Genomic DNA, 25,890 nt, shown 5'->3' with positions numbered 1-25,890 from the left:
AGCCATGCCCTACCAGTCTACAGTCACTACCTAGTCAGTTTATTCAAACTAGGATGGGCTGATAGATTACAGCTCTTACATTTCAATCATTTCTCCTCTGAATATTCCTGCATAAACATGAGCTTTTGTGAAACACCTCATATCCAAACCATAACCTATGCATTATGAATATATTCTAACTTCCTAAATGCTACTCTTTTCTGTTCTACTTTTGTCTGTCTTTACTGCCATTGCCCTTTTCCAGGCCACCACTGTCTCTTTAGTGGTTTTGTTTATTCTCATGACTATGCCCTGGATCTCTTTCAGTGGGTTCTGTAGATTGTTTTGTGATGTTTCTGTCTTATTCTTTTGACTCTTTGTTATTTTTCAGTTTCAGTTATACTCGACCTAGGATTTATACACACACACACACACACACACACACACACATACACGCCAGGTTTTTTTCCTTCATACTTTATGATGCATTTGTTTTTAACTGTTCTATCAACACCCCCAATTCCCTGTACACAAAAACAGCCTTCATATTTAGTTTTAGTATTTCTTTGGCAAAGTTTTAGTATTTCTTTCTTGAAGAGACCATCTCTGCCCTCCGTCCCCCCACTTAATGCAAGAACCTACATTTATTTCTACTATTTGAGCTCTTTATAGCACTTTTAATTGCTGTGGTAACTTGTTTTTCTCCACTGGCTGTATCGTTGCCACAGGACTGGGAATGTCTCTCATATGCTGTTTTATTTATAGTGCCTGAAACATAGTTATTGAATTTATATCCAATGAAATACTTGGGTTAACTGATAATATCTAGGGGATATTTTGGGATCACGTATAATAATGGTGATTTGTAAGTTTTAATCTTGAAGAACAGTCTTCTAATCAGTGCTATATTTTGTAATTTAATGACCATTTCCAGAGCACAGTTCCTTGCCTAATTCCCTAAAAAGTCATTTTCTTTTTTCACCTTGGTTCTTTTCCTGCTTGTGAGCACTCTTAGTGTATTTATCTTATGTTAAATTGTAGCTGATGGTACTTTTAGATGCTTGAGTAACAAGCCTGCTAATTTTATTTCAGAATAAAAACAATTTTCTGTTTTCCATCTTAGTTTTCAAAATTTTGCTTCATGTGTGTCTGGGTTTTTGTGTATGTGTATTTGTTTTTGTTTTTTAATGCAGTAACACTTAGAGTCCTTCTTTTTCTCCTTATAGAACCAAGGACATCTCTTTTCCTGTTGACACTACACTGATGGTTTTAGTTGTTAGTCTTATTCTTTAAAAAATACATTTTATAAAGCTTTTTTAAGAACCAGAAAGTTTTCTGGTCTCTTCCTGGTAACTTTCTCACCAGCAGACACAATGTTGCCTCACTCTGGGATACTTTGTTGGGTATATAAAGGGGAAGTCTAGCATTTTAACTCCTGTTCACACTTGCCAGGCTGGTTGTGAACAGTTGTATTAATATATAGTAGCATAAGCTAATGTTCTGAGTAAAAATCTGTTTTTGCAGTGATTATTATTATCCTTATATTTTAAACTCTACTTATGTGTTTTAATATTTTACACTAAAGACATTTAAATATATTATTCCAGAATACGGTCTTCGATTGGCCAGCCATATATTTGTAAAGGAAATTTCACAAGATAGTTTGGCAGCAAGAGATGGCAATATTCAAGAAGGTGATGTTGTATTGAAGGTATAGTCATATTCTTATATTTTAATGAACCAAACTAAAAAACAGATCCTAGATTACCCATCCTTTACTCCTGTTTGAATTAATTTAGCCAAAGAAAATTAAAAATCTGTGTTTGGGGAGAGTGACCCAGATTGCCCCTGTCCATTCTTACATGTCAATAATAATATTTTAGCTATGGAGAGAATAAAGTTTGTTAATGTATATCATTCATCAGCAGGAGGTACTTGGTAGATAGAGATGTCTGTTCAGTTATACATTGAGTGGTTTTGATAATTTCTCCAGATATTGAAATGTTTAGTTGTTTGTTTATAAGTTAGGATGGGACAGACTTTGGGAAGGGGTTAGGGAATACTAATTTGAGTTTATCCAACAGAACAACAGAGTAATAAATTAAATTTTTATCATTTCAGAAGGTGGAATAATTTGATGATTTAGAAAAATATAAGGGGAATATTTTGGTTCTTATAACTAGTCAATGAGTAGTTTGGATATTTCTGTTTATAACAGAATGAACATTTGTACTTTTGTTATTTACTTCTGTAGTATCTTTTCTCTTGCAGATAAATGGTACTGTGACAGAAAATATGTCATTGACAGATGCAAAGACATTGATAGAAAGGTCTAAAGGCAAGTTAAAAATGGTAGTTCAAAGAGATGAACGGGCCACTCTATTGAATGTCCCTGATCTTTCTGACAGTATTCATTCTGCTAATGCATCTGAAAGAGATGGTGAGTATAGTTCTGTTTGGAGGGTCCCAAATGACTTTTTATTAAACTACTGGAAAGACTTGACATATTTGAGTGATATGTTAATTTTCTACAAACCAGATACCTTCAGAATTTAAATATTACATCTCCATATAGGTTTTTTTTTTCTCTGTAAGCAGCTCATCAGTGTTGATCTAATCATTAACTGATGAAATTAGTGTCATTTTGTACAAAATTATGCCTACCTTATTTCCAATATCACTGGAGTGTCTTAATACTTGACTGTACATCATTTCATGGAAAATTAAATAATACCCTTTTATTTAACAGACATTTCAGAAATTCAGTCACTAGCATCAGATCATTCCGGTCGCTCACATGACAGGCATCCTCGACGCAGCCGGTCACGATCTCCTGACCAACGATCAGAGCCCTCTGATCATTCCAGACACTCTCCACAGCAGCCCAGTAATGGCAGGTAATAACACTCTATTGTTTAAAATAAAATGATTATGTTTTCTTCATACATGCATCTATAATACGCAGTAAAATGAGAAGATAGATTTTCTTTTGATTATTTAATATTAGGTCTGTTTTTCATCCTCAGACATTTTTTATCTAAAAGAACAGATGGAAACTATACTTTCTTTTAAAGGGCCAAATAATAAATATTTTAGGCATGCCAGCTGTACAGTATCTATTGTGTGTTTGTATCACAAAAGCAACTATAGACAGTATGTAAATGAATGGGTGCATGGCTATGTCCCAATATTTTATTTATTTATTTAAAACAATGGCCCACAGATGCAGTTTGCCAACCTATTTACTTTAGAAAATGCTAGCAAGCTTCAGAAATCTACTCCTTGGTAAGGTTAGCCATGGAAAAAACTTTTAATAGATTATTCTAGACTTTGTTTTTCCTTTTAAAAATACTTTGCCTGGTATTCAGTGGGTCTGGTATGTGATTTGTGTGACATATCTGAGTTTATCTTAATTTGTGGTCACATATACATATGAAAGTCTGAATAAGATTATGATCTTTTGCTTAAGAAGAAATGCACATGTGCATACATATGCATCATTTTGCTACAATTTCTGGATATTCCCAGGGCTCTCTAGCCTGCCATTTGACCTATAATAGTAATCCATATGTAAATCTGGAGCAATTTAAAAATATGGACCCAAAGCCATAGAGACAGTTTTGGAGAAAAGGAGGCCTTTATACATTTGTTAGTAGGAATATAAATTGATACAACCTTTATGGAAAATAGTGTAGAGGTTCCCCCAAAATTAAAAATAGGCTGGGTATGATGTCACACACATCTAATTCCAGCTTCTCAGGAAGCTGAGACAGGAGGATTGCTAGTCCAAGGCCAGCTTCAGCCACTTAGCAAGACCCTGTCTCAGACTATAAAATAAAAAGTGCTGGGAGTATAGCTAAATGGTAGAGTGCCCCTGGGTTCAATCCCCAGTACTACCAAAACAAATAATTAAAAAAAAAAATGCAGTAATCCTACTTTTCAAGAAATAAAATCACTATCCTGAAGAGAGATCTGCACTCCCATGTTGGTTGCAGCATTATTCACAGTAGCCAAGATATGGAATCACTCTGTCCAGCAGTGGATAAATGAGTAAAAATAAGTGTGTATATATGCAATGGAATATTATTTGGTCTTAAAAAAGAAGGAAATTCTGCCATCTGTAACAACATCATAGATGAACTTAGAGGATGTGTTACTAAGTGAAATAAGCTAGACACAGGAAAAAAATGTTGAATGATCTCACTTACATGTGGAATCTAAAAATGTTGAATGCAGAAATAGAGAGTAAAAGGTGTCAGGGAGAAATGGGAAGATGTTGGTCAAAGGGTATAAAGTTTTAGTTATAAGATGATGTAACTTGCGGAAACCTGATATATACAGTATGGTGGTATATACTTGAAATTTACTAAAAGTAGATCATAAGTGCTCATCATGAAAATAGGCAACTGAGAGGGGACAGATAATGTTAATTATCTTGATTGTGGTCATCATTTCATAATTATAGATATGTCAAAACAGCACATGTGGGCTGGGGTTGTAGCTCAGTGGTAAAGCACTTACCTTGCATGCATGAGGCCCTGGGTTCAATCCTCAGCACCACATAAAAATAAATAAATAAAGATATTGTGTCCCTCTACAACTAAAAAATATATATTAAAAAAAAAAAACAGCACGTATATACCTTAAATATATGTGGTCTTATTTTTCAGTTACAGCTCAATAAAGCTGGGAAGATAAACTCAGGTCCAGAACTGAAGATTCAGTGTATGATTAGATGTATAGTTTTGAAATTTGTCTGTATGGTAGTATTGTCTGAAGTCACAGAAGTCATTAAAATTGCTAAGAGGACCAATATGGAAAGAAGGCTAAGATTTGGACCATAGGAAGCATATTGCTTTAGGAAATTGAGGAGGCAGAGGAGAAGTAAATGGAGAGAGGAGCAGTATCTAGCCAGGAGAGAGCTTTTTAAAAAGTTATCACAAACCATAGTGATACAGTTGTTAAACTCTATATATTCACCAAGGTGTTTAACTTTCTACTAAAATAGAACTAATAAGAGAAGAGGATAACAAGTAACACCTGTGGATGTCTTTGCTGTTATATTGTATTATATAGTTTTTAGATACTTGTGAAGCTGATTCTTTGTAAATTTCAACTTAATTTCAATTTTTAATCTGTTAATTATTTTAAACCACTGAAAGATAATGTATATTGATTCTAAAGATAATACATCAATTCTGAAAAACTACCTGATGCCACAACATATACACAGTGATATAACTAACACCTTTGATGATTCATGGGAGTAGCTATAATTTTAACACATTTCTCACACTTAGAAACCATGGTAATATCAAGCAGTTTGGGCATAATTTTGCCCTTTAAAAAAACTATTAATCAGGTGCTAAGGATGTGGCTCAGTGACAGAGCACTTGCCTAGCATTTGCGAGGCACTGGATTCAATCCTTAGCACTATATAAAAATAAATAAATACATTCTGTCCATCTACAACTACCAAAAAATTTGTTTTAAAAATATTAATCAGAAGATCAAAAATTTGGCCGCTTTATTTGATTATACACAAATTCCAAATCTCAGAAATTTCTTTTTGATCTTTTTGATACCTATTTTTTTAATTTTTTTTCCTACACTCTTGGCATTTACAACCTTAACTTGAAAGTTGAAGGGGTATTATCTTCTGAAAATTAACTATCCTCATATTTTCTCAGTATGTTTTACTTCTTTTAGGAACCTTAAATATTTTCATGGGTGACACCAAAGCCTTTAAAAACATAATGTCCTGGGGCCTACTGTCAGTTCAAATGAGATAGAGAAGGAATGCTTTTCTTTAAGCTCCTGGTATCATCCTCCTTGTATTCTATCAAATTTGGGATCTACTGGTTAAAAAAGGTAGCATGTGAAAGAAAAGAGAGTACTTCAAAGGATAGCAAAAGTCTTCAAGTTCTTCTCAAATTATGGTAAAATGTAATTCCTAAAAATTGAGTAACCTGTCCAAAGGCAAAATACAGAATAGTATTACTGGTTATTTAAAGCACCCCAAAATTAATGTTAAAATTTAGAAACCATGGAATTTTAGTTTAGAAAGTACCCTCGTTTTGAGAAACAATTCGAATACACTGTAAGAGTAAAATACTGGTATAATAAACATCATGTAACTTCCATGTAGTCTTTTATTTAGTTTTGTTTGTATAAATGTGTGTTTCAAATGTTATTAAATTATGTTGTTTAAAGAAATGATACAAAACTGTCTTTGTCTCCATGAGAAAAGTTTTGATTTAGTGTGGGAAAAGGGATTGGAGCCAGGATTAAAACTCTTGGCCTTTTGACCCAAATCTTTGACTTTACTAATACAGAGAAAGGAAGAAAGTGGATTAGTGCTATTTAATCTTCAAGGAACAAAAGTCTACAAGTAGTTACCATTGTTGTCATGACCAACTAAAGTTTTCTTTTCTCAGAGGATAAGCATGGAAGAGAATGAGAAAAACATTAACACTTGTTCTTCATTTTTATTAGATGAACAAAGTACCTTCATTGTTCAGTATAATATGAATTGGCATACTATGGCCTATGAACTAAATCCAGCCTGGTTTTATAAATAAATTTTTATTTAAATTATTTAAATTATTCCTTTAATGGCATAATTGAGAAGTTGTGACAGAAACTGTATGACCAAGGGAGCCATTTACAGAAAAAGTTAGCCAGTCTATGCCTTGATGTATGTGACTAGACTTGTATGCTCTTTGTATTTTACTTAGTATTGTTTCAGAGCCCATTCTGGGGCCATGGCTTGGATAGACTCTAAGGAGATGAGAATACTGAGAGCATTCGTAGTTGATGGTGGCATTGCCTCTAGTGATTGCTGAGTGGATATCACTGAAAAGATAGTTTTACTCTTCTCACTTTAGTCCCAGCATATGGAAGTGTTTGATTTGCAGAATATGTTCTAGATTCTTTATGGTTATATTATACTCTTCTAGTATTTATAGTTAATTTAGTAGATGCATTTTTACTTTTTCCCCTGGAAGAAGAATATGTTTGCCTTTTTTTCTGTGCTATAAACTTTTTTATACAAGTGAGTATGATGCTACTTATTAATCATAGTGGGAACAATACTGAAAAAGTTCTATCACAATAAAAGCTCAGACTTATCATTTTTCTGATAAGATTAAATTGCAAAAACTTGCATTGTCAAGATTTACTTGTACCTAGTCATTCCATGAAGCTGGCAAAGCTCATCTAAGGCCTAAGCTGTGTGTAAAGTTTTAAAGAAATGTGTTTTTGGGAATGGGGATATAGTTCAATTGGTAGAGTGCTTGCCTCTCATGCACAAGGCGATGGGTTCAATCCCCAGCACCACCAAAAAAAAAAAAAGAGAGAGAGAGAGAGAACTGTGTTTTTAACAAATAAACAAAATCAACATTTTATTTAGTATATCCATTCTGTAAAAGTAGTTGTTTCTCACTACTTGAAAGCAGTGTTTATAAAAGATTGAAACTTTGTAAACATCTTACATATTTTCTTTACTCATTGTTTGTTCCTCTGAAGAGAAACACCTCCGCTAAATTCTGAGTATAGTGGTGTCAGCATGGATAAGGTTTATGTTACAGTAAATACATTGATAGTAAAGTTGAATTTCATGAATGAGAAATTTCTAGCTTAAATCCAGGTGTTGAGCCAAATTAAGATAATATATTTGGGGACAAAAACTCATTCCTGATCTTATTATTCATTTTTTAAGAGTGCCTTTTAAGTCTTAATATATGTACACATAGGCCATATAATGTATCTTCTTAAATTAGAGAAGTCTTGGCTTAGAGAGGACCTAGTTTTTTGTTGTTGTTCTTTTATTTACATACCTTTCTTCACCTTTAATAGTTGTTTTTTTTTTAAGAAACGATTACTAGTAAGATACAAATATTCTTTAATCACACTATATACTGTTCCTGCTCCATATTGCTTAGTTTTCTCTGGAATATATATTTAGCTTTGCCAATAGGTTAAGAGGTATTATTGAAACATCCTAATAGGTCACTTGAACCTCTTTTAATGTTTCACATGTGGAGGAGTTATCATTTTTCTGACTGAATTTCAGATTTTAATTTGAAAAAAATTACTGATCTTTGGTTTTAATCCTTTTACATTGGTGCCTTACTCTAAACAAGAATTATATATACTACTATTGATAATTAACTTGGTGTCGTAGGTACTACTGCATTTTCTTTTTGTGAGTTGTCATCATTATTTCCCCCCTCTTATTTTCCCTTCTTTGAAAGAAAGGACTAGGTAGAAAGGATATGATTAATTATCTCAATGGAGTTAATAAACTGATTGATTTCTTCTTTCTTATGTCTTTGTTTATTACAACTTGACCAATGGTGGGTTTTGAGTTTTAACAGATGGCAGTTTCTGTATGGAAGATTGAAAAGTTTTCTTTTTCAATAAGTCAGTAATTTGGACTTTGTCCTACTGATTTGTCTTTTACCAAATTTTTTGTTGAAACCTCATGTATATCATCAGTGCATGATTATAAATGCATGAACAAGCTAGGCATGATCTTTTTTGTCATTTATAGAATTTATATCCAAGACTGAAGAAAGCAAGTAGGTTCAAAAATTTGAAAACTTTTTTTTTTTTTTTTAAAGCAGTACTGGGGATTGAGCTCTGTGGCTCTCTACCACTAAGCTATATTCCCAATTCTTTTTATGTTGAGACAATGTCTTGATGTTGCTGAGGCTGACCTGAATCTTATGATTCTCTGCCCCAGCCAAGTAGTTGGGATTACAGGTGTGCATCATCATGCCAAGCACGGTCTATTTTATTTTATTTTTTTGGTACCAAGTGTTTAATTCAGGGGCACTTAACCACTAAGCCACATCCCCGGCCCTTTTTTGTATTTTTATTTAGAGACAGAGTCTCATTGAGTTGCATAGGACCTCATTAAGTTGAACGGGCAGCCTGGTATATTTTATTAATCAAGATGTAATTAGAAGATAGTACAGTGTCTGTGAATGGAGAAAGATTATTGTAAAGAAATTAACCAGCAGGTTATTAGAGTGATGAAGGATTGGGTAGTAAGAAGTAAAGAGAAATCTTAAGAATGTAAGAGCCATAGATAGCAAGTAACAGAATCACTACCATTGGTGCTGAGACAATGCCAAGGTAAGAGGTAGCTCCACCCACGCCCAGGGATGGGATTCCAGCTTTCTCTGAAAGGGCACTACCTTGGCTTGATGTATGACAGAGAATTTGCTGTAGAGGGTCAACAGATGAACTTAAAGGGTATTCGCCCTCTGAAGTGCTTGGGAAAGCCACTGATGGGGAAGTGTCTCATTAGAGACATTGTACTACAAAGGTGTCTGAGTGGCTAGGGCAATTTGCCGACCATTGAGTTCTCTTGCCCAGTGTGTGCTGCAGGAGCATGTTGAGGGAAGATGCCTCTCCTGCACATCTTCTTGGGTCACTCTGCCTTCTGCCCTCTGCTTGTACTAACTGGCTCCAAACAGTTGTTTGAGATGGAGGCGGGGCTGCAGTTTTTCTCTTACAGCAGTATTACCTCTTATTGATCTCCTTGAGTATGTTAAACACTCTGTTACTCTGTTAACACAATCGGTAGGTTAAAGAAGGCTGTTTCCAATGATTTTTATTATTAGAACTGTAAAAATTCTCTTCAGATACATTTCTACTCCATTTTAAACAACCATCCTTTTAAGTGTTTTAACCAGCCTCTTAAAGTCTCTAGAAAAATGGGTCATTACCATTAGATTGATATGTTCAGGTTAAAAATTAAAAACTTGTCTCTATCCTTCTGAGGAAAATCAAAAATGCCCTTAAGAAGGTCTTAAGGTCCATTAAAATGCATTGAGTTTCCATCTGGCCTACTAGTAGGCAGAGTGTGGTAGATAAACATGAGTCTGATCAGAATATGTATGATTTTCATATAAAATCAGCTATCCTCACAGTTTAAAGCTTTTAACTTTTTTATGCTTTAGTATTATTACAGCCATTAGGAAAGAATTATGTAAAGAAAGTTTTGGGGGAAAGTAAGTGTTCGCAATCTCAACAGTTTTTCTTTCAGCAGTCGTTGCTAATTGTAGACTAATTTCATGGATATAAATTGGTTTTGTATTTGTAATCACATCTGCTCATAAGGTAACATCTCAGGTATTTGGAAAAGTTATTTATTTTGTTCTGTACTGTAACTTTAGATCTACATTGCCTAAGACCAAAGCCACTAATGCCATATGTGGCTGTTGAACATTTGAAATGTGGGTAGTCCAAACTGAAATATATTGGGTTAAGTATGTGGCTCATCTAGCATACAGGAAGCAGCACTGGGTCAATCCCCAGTGGCACTGGTGGGAAAAAAGAGAGAAAGAAAGAAATTGGTTCCCAAATCAAGGTTGTATTGTAAACATGAAAATGCCCCTTAGATTTTGAAGACTTGAGTACAGACAAGAAAACATAATATACTTTATTCATTAATTATTTATATTTACGTGATAAGGAATGTTTTAGATATTGGGTTAATTTAAGTTTATTAATGGATTTTTTTACTTCATTTAATGTGGGTTCTAGAAAATTGTGAATTGCCTAAGCAACTCACTGTGTAATTCTGTTAAATTGTACTGCTTTGCATCTTCATGTATTATTGAATAATGCTTCCATCTTTTGGTAGATAATGGAAATGCATGAAAAGGAGCAGTAGTTTTCCAAATATTAATTATATGCAAAATTTTATAGAATGATGAGAGCTTCATTTATATGAAATATTCTTAAAGGCTAATAATTTTTAGTTCCTAATAAGTATATCACAAAAGAGAAAATTTTTCCTTTAATTTTATTTATTTATTCTGATTAGGTCTATATGACAGCAGAATACATTTTGATTCATTATATACAATTGTAGCACAACTTTTCATTTCTCTGGTTATACACAATGTAGCATTGCACCATATGTGCAATCCTAGTGTATCTGTGGTAATGATGTCCATTTGATTCTACCATGTTACCTGCCTTCATGCCCCGACCCCTCTTCTCCCTCCCCTTTGCCCAATCAGAATTCCTCCATGTTTCCCATGTCCCCACCTCCCCATTATGGATCAGCATCTACTTATCAGAGAAAACATTTGGCTTTTGATTTTTTGGGATTGGCTTACTTTGCTTAGCATGATATTCTCCAAATCCATCCATTTACCTGCAAATGCCATAATTTAATTCTCTTTTAATGCTGAGTAATATTCCATTGTGTATATATAACACAGTTTCTTTATCCATTCTTTTATTGAAGGGCATCTAGGTTGCTTTCACAGTTTAGCTATTGTAAATTGAGCTATAAACATTAATGTTGCTGTGTCACTGTAGTATGCTGATTTTAAGTCCTTTGGGTATAAGGAGTGGGATAGCTGGGTCAAAGGGTGGTTTCATTCTAAGTTTTCTAAGGAATCTCCATACTGCTTTCCAGATTGGTTGCACCAATTTGCAGTCCCACCAGCAATGTATAAGTGTACCTTTTCCCCCACATCCTCACCAGTACTTATTCTTGCTTGTATTATCGATAACTGCCATTCTGACTGGCATGAGATGAAATCTTAGAGTAGTTTTGATTTGCATTTCTCTAATTATTAGAGATGTTGAACATTTTTTTCATACATTCATTGATTGATTTATTATCTTCTTCTGAGAAGTGTCTGTTCATCTCCTTAGCCCATTTATTGATTGGGTTGTTTGGTTTTTTAGTGTTAAGTTTTTTGAGTTCTTTATATTTCCTGCAGATTAGTGCTCTATCTGATGTGTGTGTGTGTGGCAAAAATTTGCTCCCAAAATGTTCACTGTAACTAATTTTAATAGTATCTTCAATTTTAAAAACAATGTGCTTATCAATAAAAACAAGTAAAATAGCTCAAACCCACCAACTCCAACCCTGATTCTTCCTACAGTTGAATCAAATCTTTGTCTACACTTGTGTAGACATTTAGCATCATATAGGGTTTTTTTTTTCTTTTGAATATTGCTTCAATATTATGTTTAAATATTCTCTTTAAATATATCCTTAACACAGTGTAAAGAACCAAAAGGGGGAAAATTGTTTTTAGAAGATCAGACATGTTTTGGATTCACATTGACAATACTAACTGTATGCAGTATGTGAGAAAGGAAATTGGAAAATATTAAGAGTTGCATTAATTGAGTGTGATCTTTTATTTAGGCTCACACTGAGTGGAACTGAAGCAGTTTGCTTCTGTGATCAGAGGCCCAGCTTTCCTAGCAACCGTGAGCTATAATTTTGTTCTACTCAGGTAACACCAGTTATGAGAGATGGGTGAGGTTATAGAAAAGGCCCTTTGCTTGACAACAGTTAATGCTAAGTGTTAATATTTAGCATTCAGTGTCATTGGTCAGTGTGAATCAGAATTGTAGACTTTATGAGATATGAACTTAGGTTAAGAAACTGGAGTTTCACAGAAATAGCAAATATCTTGTGGGTTGGTAATGAGTTTAATAATTACAAATTTAAATTTATTGATCCCAAAGGCTAAAGTGTCTCATATTGAGAGATTAGAATCCACTTTCTAAGTTAAACTAGAACTTTCCTAAGAAGGAAATTTGCAGAGCTCCCTACTCTTTCCATCAAACTTCTTAATAATTTTCCTCCCATAGAGCTAAATTCCCAGTTAAGCTTCAGTTTTGTGTTGGAAGGTTCCAGTCTAAGGTGGAGGGAATGTAGCTCAGTTTGGAATAGTGTCTAGATGGAAGATACTTAATACTCAACTGTTTCTTGAGACATTGTAAGTGAAATGCTCCTACCACATACATGAAGATTGCTTTAAGATAGCAGGAGGGCCTTGCCACCTACAGTGGTGCACACCTGTAATCCCAGTGTCTTGGGAGGCTGAGATAGGAGGATTGCAAGTTCATATCCAGTCTCTGCAACTTATCAAGGCCCTAAGTAATTTAGCAAGATCCTGTCTCGAAATAAAAAATGGAAAAAGGACTGGGGACAAATATGTGGCTAAATGATAAGGCACTTCTGGGTTCTATCCTTGTTATCAAAAAAAAAAAAAAAAAGGTACCAGTGTTTTAGTATCCCACAAGAGGAGATTTTATGAGCAAAATAAGTAGGAATATTTATATACCCAACCAATTTTTTTTTTTCTTTCCTAGTTAATAAAGCTTGCCAGATGTGAGGTATGGTGTAAAGGATGCCAGAGAAGAATAGTGTTTTGTTCCCAACTGTTTCCTTCCCCACCCCCCACCCCCAAATTAAAAAAGATCAGTTATTTCCCAGCCAGTTTGTTTCAGTTTAACAATACAAGGTGAACATCCTTCCAGTTTGTTCTTTTGATAAAAACATTTCCATATTAATGAAGTCTGTTTCTAAGTTTTGTGCAAACAGATTCAGTCAGCATCTTTGTTCATGATTTTATATATTGGCATTTTTTAATTCTAAAGTGGTGAAAGAGTGTTTTTGTTATTTAAAAACTTTAATGGATACAATTTCTTTCCAAAAGTAATGTGTGAGACTACTTGTTTTCAGAATCCCATACTTACCATTCTGATGGTTGGAAAATCGTAACTCCTTATTTTGAATTGACATTTTTCCGGTCTACTAGTGGAGTAGAACATCTTTTCATAAAATTATTGATCATTGGATTTCTTCCTCAGTAAAATCATTTGTTCATTTCTCATTTTTTCTCTTGCATTGTTATTTTTCCTTTTTTCATCCCTAGTACTTTCAACATGTATTGTGAATAGGAGTTTTTGTAATGTCTTTTACTGTGCATTTATATTTTTATCTTCATGACCTCCTAATTTGTGCCTGCTTATGAAGGTTTCTACTAGTCTAAAGATTATACAAAATTTCAGCCAGGCACAGTGGCACATACTTGTAATCCCAATGACTTGAGAAGCTGAGGCAGGATGATCACAATTTCAAAGCCAGCCTCAGCAACTTAGTAAGGCCTTGTCTCTAAATAAAATATTAAAAAAATGTCTGGGGATGTGGCTTAGTGGTTAAGCACCACTGGGTTCAATCCCTAATACCAAAAAAAAAAAAAAAACTAAAACAAACCAAAAAAAACTACCGTATGAATTTTCTCTAGGAGTTTTAGAATTTTCAATGCTATTTATTTAAATTTTAGTGGGGTTTATTTTGACATATTCATGAATGTGTATAACCTAGTTTTTTTACATTTCAATCACCAGTATTATTTCCTTCCCTTCACTCTCCCCCATTTTTTAACATTTAAATTTATTTTTTTGTGGTTTTGGGGATCGTACCCAAGACCTTGTATATACTAAGCATATTATCATGACAGTCACATCTCCAGTCCTTTAATGCCATTATTACTGATATACTTTCACCTTTTAATTTTAATCAAGTTTTGTTGATGCTATTGCAAAAATTTATTGAATTTTAAAAACATAATTATCTAAATTCAAATAATGTTTTAGTATTTCATGCTAATTTTGCCAAATATTTTAGGCCCATTATTTCATGATTATAATTGAGTCTTTAAATTATAGTGAATAATAGTAATGTTTACAGACTATCTCTGTATATTTACTTATTTATAATTTTGTTATAAATACATTGAGCATTTCCCTGTGTAATAGGATGCTCACTCTTGGTTTTAGAAAATAGTCTCTTTAATAATATTACCTGTTTCTTTGCTTTTATTGATTTTTTTTTTAATTGTACACAAATGGATCACAACTTTTCATTTCTCTGGTTGTACTTATTGATGATTTTTAATTAGAAAAGACTGCTGAATTTTCTCAAATGCCTATTTCAACCAGTATTAAGATTTTTCTATAATATTTATAAATGAAATATGCTAATAAATTTCCTAATGTTGAACTACTTCTACACTCTTGTAGTTACCTCGATATAATAATCTTCCAATAAGCTGTTATATTCCTTTAGCTGGTATTTTATTTAGATTGTTTTTTTGTCCCCATTCATAAGGAAAACGATTGTTTTCTCTCTGTACTATCATCATCAAGGTTTGAGTAGTAATGATTACATTGATAATTGAATATTGACACTTGTTGAAAATACATGGGATGTTAGGGTATGGTTCTCTGTATTACTACATGTGTTTGGAAATAATAAAGGGTTTTTTAATCAAATTGGAGAGCTTCTTAAGTTTTTCTGTAGTCTGAGATAATTAGGAGACTAATTGTTTCGTTTTTTAGAGGTTGAAAGAACTCATTGTAAAATCATAGGTCATTACAAAAAGTAATGATAGGTCTTGTTTTATATTTTTATTTAAAGGAAATTTATTGCCCTTCTAAATATACATATATACATTTCTTAGTTCAGCTTTTATAATTCATATTTTTCTGGGAAAACTTTTGGTGGATACATAGTTTTTATTGTTTTGTTTGTGGAATTACAGTATTTAACATGTTTGCATTTTTTGTTTTGATAAATAACTCCCATATTGCCTTCTCAGTACTTGTACAGTTTTACCATGATTATGTGTCTGTTGCTCCATGTCCTTTCTTCCCTTATCATGTGAAAGTTCTCATGGGTGACAAGGTGATTTCTGATTATTTTAGTTTGCATTTCCCTAGTTACTAGTGAGGTTGAATGTGTTTGTATATTTATTGTTTGTATATCTCTTTCGGTGAATTGCCTTTTTCTAGTGTTTTGTCCTTTTTTCTCTTCAGTTACTTGACTGATACAGAGTTATTTATTTTTCTAAATATCAAATTTTTAGATATTTGTTAGCTCAATCTATAATCTTAATGTTGAACTCTTGCTATTTATGTTTGACCAAACTATATGAAATTGTTATTCATCTGTTTGAATTTAAAAACAACTTTTATTTGGCTCAGCTCAATGTGTATATTTTCCCCCAACATTTGCATGTCTTTTGATTTCATTTTTTATTAATCATCTTTGTTGATATACCATGGCTTTTGGGCAATGAGTCTTCATCTTAAAGGCCTTCCTTTCTTGATTTCAATTTTAAATTTTTTTGTTTAGAGCCCGGCATGATGGCTCATGTCTGTAATCCCAGTGACTCAAGAAGCTAAGGCAGGAGGACCACAAGTTGGAGGCGAGCCTGGTCAACTTGGCTAGACCTGGTCTCAAAATAAAAAATAAAAAGGGATGGTGATATAATATATTGCTAGAGTTCTCCTGAGTTCAGTACCCAGCATCACCAAAAAATAAATTTTTGTTGTTGTATAGGACTTTATTTCATCTGAAATTAATTTATTTTCATTATTAATATGTGTTTGGTTTTAATCTTTCAAAAAATTTATGGATAATTGTCCCAACACTGTTTATTATTTTTTTTCCATATAAAATAATAAGATCCTTTCTGGCAGTCTTGAAATAACACATCCATAATAGACTTTGCTATTATGACTGTTTCTCAATTTTCAGTTTTATAACAAACATAACATTTGTTCTTGGTGGTGTTATGCTATTCTAGTTTTAATTACTTTTTGTTAAAAATTAGAGCAAGTCTTTTGTCACTGTTTTTAAGTTGACAGTCCTCTTGTACTTTTTCTCAAAAATGTTTTTCAGAATCAACCTTATATTCTTAATTCTTTATTTTAATAATGTAGTCTCCAGAGCAGAGAGGAAGAGAGAATTTCTAAACCTGGGGCTGTCTCAACTCCCGTGAAGCATGTAGATGATCACACATCCAAAACAGTGGAAGAAGTTACAGTAGAAAGAAATGAGAAACAAACACCTACTCTTCCAGGTAAGTGTAACAAAACACTAAGTTAAAAAAACTTTTTTACAGTCAGAATAAGGTAATTGCAAGATTTGAAAAGATAAGATGCAGTTATTATTTCGCATGCATGAATTTTTCTGTATTAAAGAAGCATTAGATTGGCTTCAAAATTTTAAAAATAGTGTTTTCTTAAGTGTACCCTTTAAGGCTATATATAAGGACTTAGACTAAGAATCTGCAGGTTTGTAAAATTGGTTGCTCAAAAGATTTTGTTTCTAATGTCTCAGTTTGTCCTCTCACATTCATCTTACTCAACTTAGTAACAAATGTGGATATTTAAAAACATTTTATCAGAGGAATGGTGACTATATTGATGATCTTAAAAGAAAAATGTTTGGATTTTCTCTAATGTTATCTTTGGTTATTCTTCCATAGAGAATCTAGATTTTTTTTTTTTTCCAATTCCTAACAACTAAAGCTATGGAAGCACAAGTGGCCGTGTAACCTGATACTTGTTAAAAAGACTTCAGAGTTTTTAACTGTAAAATATACTCTGATACATGTGGTGTATATGCTCTTCATCAAGTTCTCTAAACTTAATTTTACTGATGAATAATACATATGTTTTGTAGAATTTTTATTGTTATTTCACTAGTTGCTTATATTATCTCATGTTTTGAAAAGTTGAGTCCTTCGCAATTTAAATTTTATTTATTTATTTTTTTAGAACCAAAACCTGTGTATGCTCAAGTTGGACAACCAGATGTGGATTTACCTGTCAGTCCTTCAGATGGTGTCATACCTAATTCAACACATGAAGATGGAATTCTTAGGTAATGCAGTTTTAAAGTTGTATATCTTCTTTGTCTATTATTAAGCATTATGTAGAATGAAAGTTTAATTGCAAATGATATTACACATACTTTTTAAAATTAACATATGACACAATATTATGATTAGGTTATTTTTTAGTTGTAGTTGGACACAGTACCTTTATTTTTATGTATTTTTATGTGGTGCTGAGGATCGAACCCAGGGCCTTGCATGTGCTAGGCAAGCACTCTACCACTGAGCCACAACCCCAGCCCTATTTCTTTATTTAACAGTTTCTTACAGATTCACTTAGAGATTAGAGAATAACAAAGGACCTTTTTGGATATATTCAGTGTGACCTACCTAGTTTTAAAGGTCAGGAATTCAAAAAGTAAAAATTGTTATCTATTCAGACATTAGAATTTCTATAAGCTTTCTAATGCCCTAGCATTTAAAAGTATATATATATTACTCAATCTCAGCACCGTCTACATTTGGAGCCAGATAACTGTTGTCTTGAGGCAGGCAGGGACACTCTCCTAGGCACTGTGACATCTCTGTCAGCATATCTGCCATCTAAGTGCCAATGGCACTCTTCCATTTGTAACAACCAGAATTGTCTCCAGACATTACCAGATGTTTTATGTGAGGGACAATAACCCCTGGTTAAGCTGTTTTAGATTAGTTAACAACTTGAAAGTAAGTTTGACTGTTCTATGCCTTTTATTATATTTTATTTTATTAAGTATTTTATACTTAGTGGAATTGAGATAAAAATTTTGTAAACAAATGATATCAAAATAGTTTTTTGTTGTCTCTAGTAAATGATGTGAATAATTGAAATCTTGCAAATTTCTTAAAATGGGTTGGGTTATATCTAGACCCATTTCCCCACTCTCATTTATTTTCTTTACTAAAGAAAATTGTCTTGGTAGCCCAGTACCCAAGTAGGCAGAGAGAGTTTCACAAGTTGTTGGGTATCACACAAGTTTTAAATTGCATCTTTTTAATATTAGCTAATTGATAATTCAAACATTAGCTCCCCCACTCCCACCACCACCATCCCCCTTTTTTAAAAACTTTTTGGAAATTGCTTGAATGTTTTTAAGGTGTAGAAAACTTGAATAAGATTTCAGAGATCTGCTTCTGTGGGAGAGCCCTGAAGAACAATTACCAAAGAGGATTTGAGGATGTGGGCAGGATTAGTAGCTGAGCCGATAAAGGTTTGGTGTTTTATTCAAATCCAGTGAATGGATTTGAGGAAAAAGAGTGTTGTTTGCTTTTTTCTCTTACAGAGTAGTTGATATAATGCAGATGAAGCAAAGTACAAAATGTCAAGTCACACCTAGCACATGTCACTGTGAGATGTGGCCTGAAGCTGTCCTCTTAACAGTGATTCTCAAAGGCTGTAGTTTACTCAAGGTACAGACTGCACTCGGGTCTACTTTTGAAGCAGTCTGGAGAAGGATTTCCAAGGATCTACAGTCTTAAGGACTTGGAGGAAATGTTTAAAAGAGCTTTTTGTACTGTTGGTTTAGGAAAGGAGTTTATGGGAATGCTTTTGACCTGCTTGGAAAAGTAGGATACCATCACAACTAGGACTCTGACAGTTCTATCATAATAAAGCTGGTAAATAGTTTCAGGCAGGGATCAAGAATGCTACCAGCCGTAGCCCTGAGTGACGTAATCTAAGTTGAGGGTTTTTTCTTTTATGTCTAGTTAATGTTATTTCCTGTTAAAACTGGATCAAAGGTGAATATAAGTTTTAAAAACTAAGGTGATTTTTAAATAGTTGGTCCAAAAGGACTAGAAATATCTCTTTTCTCATCTCATTCATTCATTTGGGGTTTTTAGTTATTTTCTATTAATTTCTAATAGTTTGGTTACTGTTGGTGATTTAGGGCAAAGTGAATTCTTTTATACCTCATGTTTAGAATAGAGAACAAGAGGTACAATAGTGTGTCTCTTGGTCAGGAATGTAGAGGTAGTTATGATATCCTAGAAGGAAGATGTAAAGGGTAATTTGTAATTAAGATCTATTTCTTCACAGCCAATTTTAAGGCAAGCTTTAGTATTTGTTTTAGGATGTCCAAGGTGTTAACACTACTCTTTTGATAGAGGGATATGCCTGTATCTTTTCCTTCAGTTCTAACAAATAGTGGGTAGAGATTGGATATGGGGCTAATCAAGAAAGGGTAAATGATTATAAGATTTTTATTTTAAAATTCAATGAGTCCTGGATACAGTGGCATACACCTGTCATCCCAGCTACTCAGGAGACCGAGGCAAGAGGATGAAAAGTTTGAGGCCAGCCAGAGCAACTAAGCAAGACCCTGTCTCAAAATAAACAAGGGCTGGGGATGTGGCTCTGTGGTAGAGTGCTCCTAGGTTCAATCCCCAGTACCTCAAAAAAATTTTTTTAAATTAATAATATTAAAAGGGAAAGGAGAATAAGTGAACCTACTCTGAGCTACTGAAAGAGTCTACCAGCTTCAAAGTTTAACAATCACTATCTGTTGAGTGTAGAGATTATAATGCATAGAGTCTGAATTTGACTCTGTATTAGGAAAATTTGTTAATTTGTGCTTCAATTTCTAATTTTATAGAAATGACACTTTCCAGTTCAACGATATGGTGTGGACTGGGATGGAAAGAATACATTTTTTTTAAGCCATTGGGAATGAATCATATACCTAGACTCTTTGAGAGTTGGGAAAACATTGCTTTATAAGGTAGTTTTATAAATTAGTTGTGTAAAACAGTGCTTGCACATTAAATTTAGATAGTCCAAAGTTTACTGTGTATCAGAAAATGAAATTATTAAATCGGATTTTGCATTCTTAACACTAAATTTTATTCAGTGGATTAGTGGTATGTGGGTAGTTTTAGAAATGATGGTCTTTTATTTCATTCTGAATGTGATTTTTAGTATAGCAGTTTGCTGTAACTTTTTAAGCTTCTACTAACTGTTTCAAATGAAATATTTATTTTAACAGGCCCAGCATGAAATTGGTAAAATTCAGAAAAGGAGACAGTGTTGGTTTACGGCTAGCTGGTGGAAATGATGTCGGAATATTTGTAGCCGGAGTTCTAGAAGATAGCCCTGCAGCCAAAGAAGGCTTAGAGGAAGGGGATCAAATTCTCAGGGTATGTCAGTTGGATCTCTAGAAAAAATAATAAGATATAACAAACCTACTGCCTTGGTTAGTCTGTAGTCTATATACAGCTCAAACTAATTAAGCTTTCAATTAAGAATCTATCAGGGGGGCTGGGATTGTGGCTCAGCAGTAGAGCGCTCGCCTAGCATGCACAGGGCCCTGGGTTCGATCCTCAGCACCACATAAAAATAAATGAATGGAATAAAGATATTGTGTCCAACTACAACTAAAAAAAAATAAATATCTTTTTAAAAAAAAGAATCTATCAGGGGGCTGGGGTTGTGGCTCAGCAGTAGAGTGCTTGCCTGTCACGTGTAAGGCACTGGGTTTGATACTCAGCACCACATAAAAATAAATAAAGGTACTGTGTCCATCTACAACTAAAAAATATTAAAAAAAAAAAAGAATTTATCAGGTTTAACCTGTGCCAGATTAATTACTTCCCATTCCGACATGTGCTCTTGTTTACTGCTATGTCATGTGTTAGTACACAGTGTGGTATTCACTGATATTCATGGAACTGATAAGAAAATAAGTCTTAAATCCCTATAGTACCTACTTGGCAGTCTTTTTTTTTTTTTTTTAATTTTTTTGTGGTTGTAGATGAACAGAATGTTCCTTTTTTTTTTTTTTTTTTTTAATGTGGTGACAAAGATCAAACACAGTGCCTCACACATGCTAGGCAAGTGCTCTGCCACTGAGCTAAAGTTTCTGGCCATACTTGGCAGTCTTACTGTTCAACTAAACAGAATAGCCAGACTCTGCCACAGACCACAACTTGTCAACAGATAATATCAGGTGTTTCTCTCCCATGGGAGAAGAGTCTTTGTAGCAGTACACATAGCCTCTGGGATTTTTTTTTTAACCCCAAATAATGTCTCAGTCACAAGGAGATACAGTTTATATCAGACAACAATGTAAGCTGCCCTGACTTTGAAACTTCATAGCCCTGACTTTGGAACTTCATAACCCACAAGAAAGAGGATCAGTTATAAAAGTCAGAAAAACCTCTGTTAGATGCAGTCTAAATGGAGTGTTCCTTCTTTTTCTTTTCCTTTGTCTTTTCTCCCCTTCCTCACTTTATCCCTTCCTTCTTTTTTTTCATAAACATGTTGCCTAATGGCAATATTTTCTTCGTCTGTCTTCTACTTTTCTTTTTATAAAATATCTAGATCTTCATTTGACTTCTGGTAGATAGACTATGTCCCATTTTAGTCAGAAGATAGGTTTGTCAAATGAGAGTTCTTGAACTCACTTTACCTCTCTAACTCCAAGTGTCTTTGCGGCCTCTTTTCTGTTCTTTCTGTTTTCAGCCTACCTCCTGCCTACACTCTTGAATTCAGAATCTTGTCTGCTCTAGAATTTTGTAGTTCATCTTTTTCTCTTTCCCTCTCCTATGGTTCTTCATCCATTTTCCACTGTTTTATTTCTCCTCTTTGCTGTTGACCTAGTTAAAGGAGTGGTTGAGTTCCTTCCCTACTTTACTTTCACTCATTTTGTTTATATATAGTCTTGCTTTCCTCTTGTCACTACTGCCTTGAATTTTCACAAGCCATTGCTGACCAATGTCACCTCAGCACCCATTTTTTTTTTAAGCAATGTTTCAATTATCTTAATCCTTGAAATGCTTTCTCTCTTAGATTCTTATAGCAGTGACAACAAAATCTTTTTTATCAGTCTTTTATTCTTTTCCTGCCTTTACTACTCTCAAATTTGGGGGAATACCTTGCTTCTCTTCTGCGATGGTCTTCATCACTCACATGAGCAGCCTACCATCAGAATCTTTTTTTTCACCCGGAGCAGTTTCCTGGCCCCTTAGGCTACTGTCTCAGGAATTTTCATCTGTTCTTTTCCTTTGCCTTCAAACATGTCAAAAAGTCAAGGCATCACCTCTGACTTAATGATTTCCACCTGATATTGTATTGTTTCCTCCTAATGATATTTATCCTGTTCTCAGTCCATATCGAGGAAATTAAACTTTTCTTTCTTTCCTACCTCCTATCCTGTTTTGAAGTAATCAACATATGCATTATTTTAAAAATGTTTCTTAATAGTTTATTTTTGTTTTTATTACAATGCTGATTGATTGTTTTGGTTTTGGGTGGTCCCCCCCCCCCTTCCTTTTTAATGTGGAAAATTCCCAAAAAGTGGAAGGGGAAAAAAAAATCTTAAACAATCACAGGTGACATTTTGATGGAGCTTTTGATATAAGTACATATTGACTTGGCAGACATCACATCTGTATTTACAGAGTTGCTGTTACAGGGATGCCATAATTATAGTCCTTTTTTATTATTATTTTTTAAAAATCTCACTTCCTTTTGATTTCTTTTTCACAACTAGTAAAATGTAGGGCTATATTATACATTCATAGAATTATTTAAAAATTTAAAGTTACAGATTTTACGACTATAAATATAAGTTGACTTTTTTGGTCTTAATTAGATGTGTGTGTGTGTGTGTGTGTGTGTGTGTGTGTGTGTGTGTGTGTGTATTGCCTGAAAAGAATTAACCTTATGCATGTTAGGCCAAATGGTTTACAAGGGAGCTACACCTCTGTCCCCACCACATGATCTTTAATGTCAGGATATATTGTGACCATACTCTAAAGAAATTTTTTACTTAGTTTCTGCTTGTTTAAATTACAGCACACTGTATTTTTTCCAAAATAAATTCTTTCCTACTTAAAAGTATAGTATTTTCAAATTAGATTGACTCAGAAACTGTTTGTTTCTTGATAAATAAAAATTTTTATGTTCTTAGAAATAGCCATGCTAACTTATAAAATCTTATTTTGATAGGTGAATAATGTAGATTTCACAAATATCATAAGAGAAGAAGCTGTTCTTTTCCTACTTGACCTCCCCAAAGGAGAAGAAGTGACTATATTGGCTCAGAAGAAGAAGGATGGTGAGATACTGTCAAAAATGGGGGAAAATGAACCTGTGGGAATTTGAGGACTTACCTAGAGATTTATTTTTTATTTTTATTTTTTTTAAATAAATCACTTAAAATTTTGAGATGAATGAATTTGTTAATCTCAGAGGTAACTTCGTTATTTTAATTCTTTTCAGGGCACATAGTATTAACTATGCTTATTAGCAGAACACAGTAATAGGACCAATATAGTTTTAAGTAAAATGCCAACCAACCCTTTACAAAAGTCTATAAGAATAATTCCCAAATCTTGCACTAATGTTTTCTAAGAAATAACTCAAATGTCCCCCTTGTTTGGGGAGGGGATGGGGGATAGTAGAGGATAGGAAAGGCAGCAGAATACAACAGACACTAGCATAGCAATATGTAAAACAGTGGATGTGTAACCGATGTGATGCTGAAATCTGTATACGGGGTAAAAATGGGAGTAAAGTGTGAAATATGATTTGTCAAGAACTATGTAATGTTTTGAACAACTAACAATAAAAATTAAAAAAATAAATAAATAAAAAAGGGAAAAAAGGAAATATATAAAAGACACAAGAAGTAAAAAAAAAATAAAAATAAAAAAAGTTTGAATCAAAAAAAAAAGAAATATACTCAAATGTTTGTTGTTACACAGAATAACACCTAATATTCTCTGTAATTAAGCAAATATACTTAAATTTAGAATTTGATTTCTCAGCCTTAGCACTGTTGACATTTAGAGCTGAATAAGTCTATCTTTTAGAGGCTGTCCTGATTGTTATAGGATATTTCGGAACTTTCCTAGCCTCTACCCACCAGGTGAGAATGTTACCAGCAAACCTCCCATCTCCCTTCAACACACATAATTGGAGCTTTATAAAAAATATTCCTCCAGATTTTGGCAAACAGTCTCTGAAGTGGGGGGCAAAAATACCCTCACTTGAGAGCCACTTATTTAGAATATGGAAAGTCTGTGATGTTTGCAGACAAATTAAATTAAATCAGATAATATAAATAGAAATCAAGTATGTGATTTGAACAAATTGATCTGTTTCTCCACGAAAAAGTAGACATAGTAAGAGTACCCAATTCATGAGGTAGTGGATGAATACCTGAGATGAAGTAGTTAATACAATGCCTGACACATAGTAAAAACTTATCATTTGTTGGATACTGTTGTTTTTGTTAATGTTAATATTTTCACCAGCATTTTAATATAATGTCTTCTCAGACTAATTCTTTATCCCACCAAATATTGATAATGTGTTTGTTTGATCTCTCTTAGTTTATCGTCGCATTGTAGAATCAGATGTAGGAGATTCTTTCTATATTAGAACCCATTTTGAATATGAAAAAGAGTCTCCCTATGGGCTTAGTTTTAACAAAGGAGAAGTGTTCCGTGTCGTGGATACCTTGTACAACGGAAAACTAGGCTCTTGGCTTGCTATTCGAATTGGTAAAAATCATAAGGAGGTGGAACGAGGCATCATTCCTAATAAGAACAGGTATGAATATTTGGATACTTCTCATGAAGTGAATTAAGTAAATGATGATAGATTTCAGTCTCACTGTGAAATTTTGGTAGTGTAAATAAATATTTTTCATTATATTCACCATAGCTATAATTGACTTAGTTATACACTCTTTATTTTACTGTAACTTTGAGATTTAAACTACAAGTGAACCTCTCAGTATTTTGACATTTCATTTTGTTGTCTTTTTCCACATTACTTTTTAAATATCCTTATTTTACTTTTCTCTTGCATAGAGCTGAGCAATTAGCCAGCGTACAGTACACACTTCCAAAAACAGCAGGAGGAGATCGTGCTGACTTCTGGAGATTCCGAGGTCTTCGAAGCTCCAAGAGAAATCTTCGAAAAAGCAGAGAGGATTTGTCAGCTCAACCAGTTCAAACCAAGTTTCCAGCTTATGAAAGAGTTGTTCTTCGAGAAGGTAGCTTGTTTCCCATAGATTAATCTAATATATTTTTATATTAGAATGTTTAACAAAGCAGGGATGGGGTTGTGGCTCAGTGGTAGAGTGCTCACCTAGCATGTGCAAGGTCATGGGTTGGATCCTCAGCACCACATAAAAATAAACAAAATAAATGTATTGTGTACAAATAAAAAACAAAATTAAAAAAAGAATGTTTAATAAAGCAAAAGTATAAACTGTACTATTTTTCATCTTAATTTATCCCCAGCTGGATTCCTGAGGCCTGTAACCATCTTTGGACCAATTGCTGATGTTGCCAGAGAAAAGCTGGCAAGAGAAGAACCAGATATTTATCAGATTGCAAGTAAGTACACTCAGGATTGAATTTAATTAAGATGAACTTAAGTGTATATCTTTACTAATTA

At 33.5% G+C, this 25,890-nt stretch overlaps 1 protein-coding gene across 12 annotated transcripts in view; it reads left to right on the top strand.

Moving 5' to 3' along the window:
• The window catches only part of Tjp1 (tight junction protein 1), a 227,924-nt gene that overhangs the window by 178,954 nt on the left and 23,080 nt on the right, over positions 1-25,890 (top strand). For all 12 annotated transcript variants that reach the window (XM_058576762.1, XM_058576759.1, XM_058576757.1 and 9 more), the window contains 10 exons: positions 1,587-1,690; positions 2,251-2,419; positions 2,729-2,876; positions 16,543-16,682; positions 17,383-17,488; positions 20,465-20,615; positions 23,428-23,536; positions 24,816-25,035; positions 25,299-25,483; positions 25,734-25,829. In XM_058576762.1, coding sequence (XP_058432745.1) covers positions 1,587-1,690; positions 2,251-2,419; positions 2,729-2,876; positions 16,543-16,682; positions 17,383-17,488; positions 20,465-20,615; positions 23,428-23,536; positions 24,816-25,035; positions 25,299-25,483; positions 25,734-25,829 — 1,428 coding nt within the window. The remainder of the gene's footprint in view (positions 1-1,586; positions 1,691-2,250; positions 2,420-2,728; positions 2,877-16,542; positions 16,683-17,382; positions 17,489-20,464; positions 20,616-23,427; positions 23,537-24,815; positions 25,036-25,298; positions 25,484-25,733; positions 25,830-25,890) is intronic.

Source organism: Marmota monax, unplaced genomic scaffold, assembly GCF_021218885.2.
Source record: "Marmota monax isolate L192 unplaced genomic scaffold, Marmota_monax_Labrador192_F-V1.1 WCK01_AAM20220418_F8-fsc00005, whole genome shotgun sequence".
In the NCBI taxonomy this organism is placed as follows: domain Eukaryota; kingdom Metazoa; phylum Chordata; class Mammalia; order Rodentia; family Sciuridae; genus Marmota; species Marmota monax.
The sequence above is the reverse complement of the archived record's forward strand: the minus strand, read 5'-3'. Positions and strand labels throughout refer to the sequence as shown.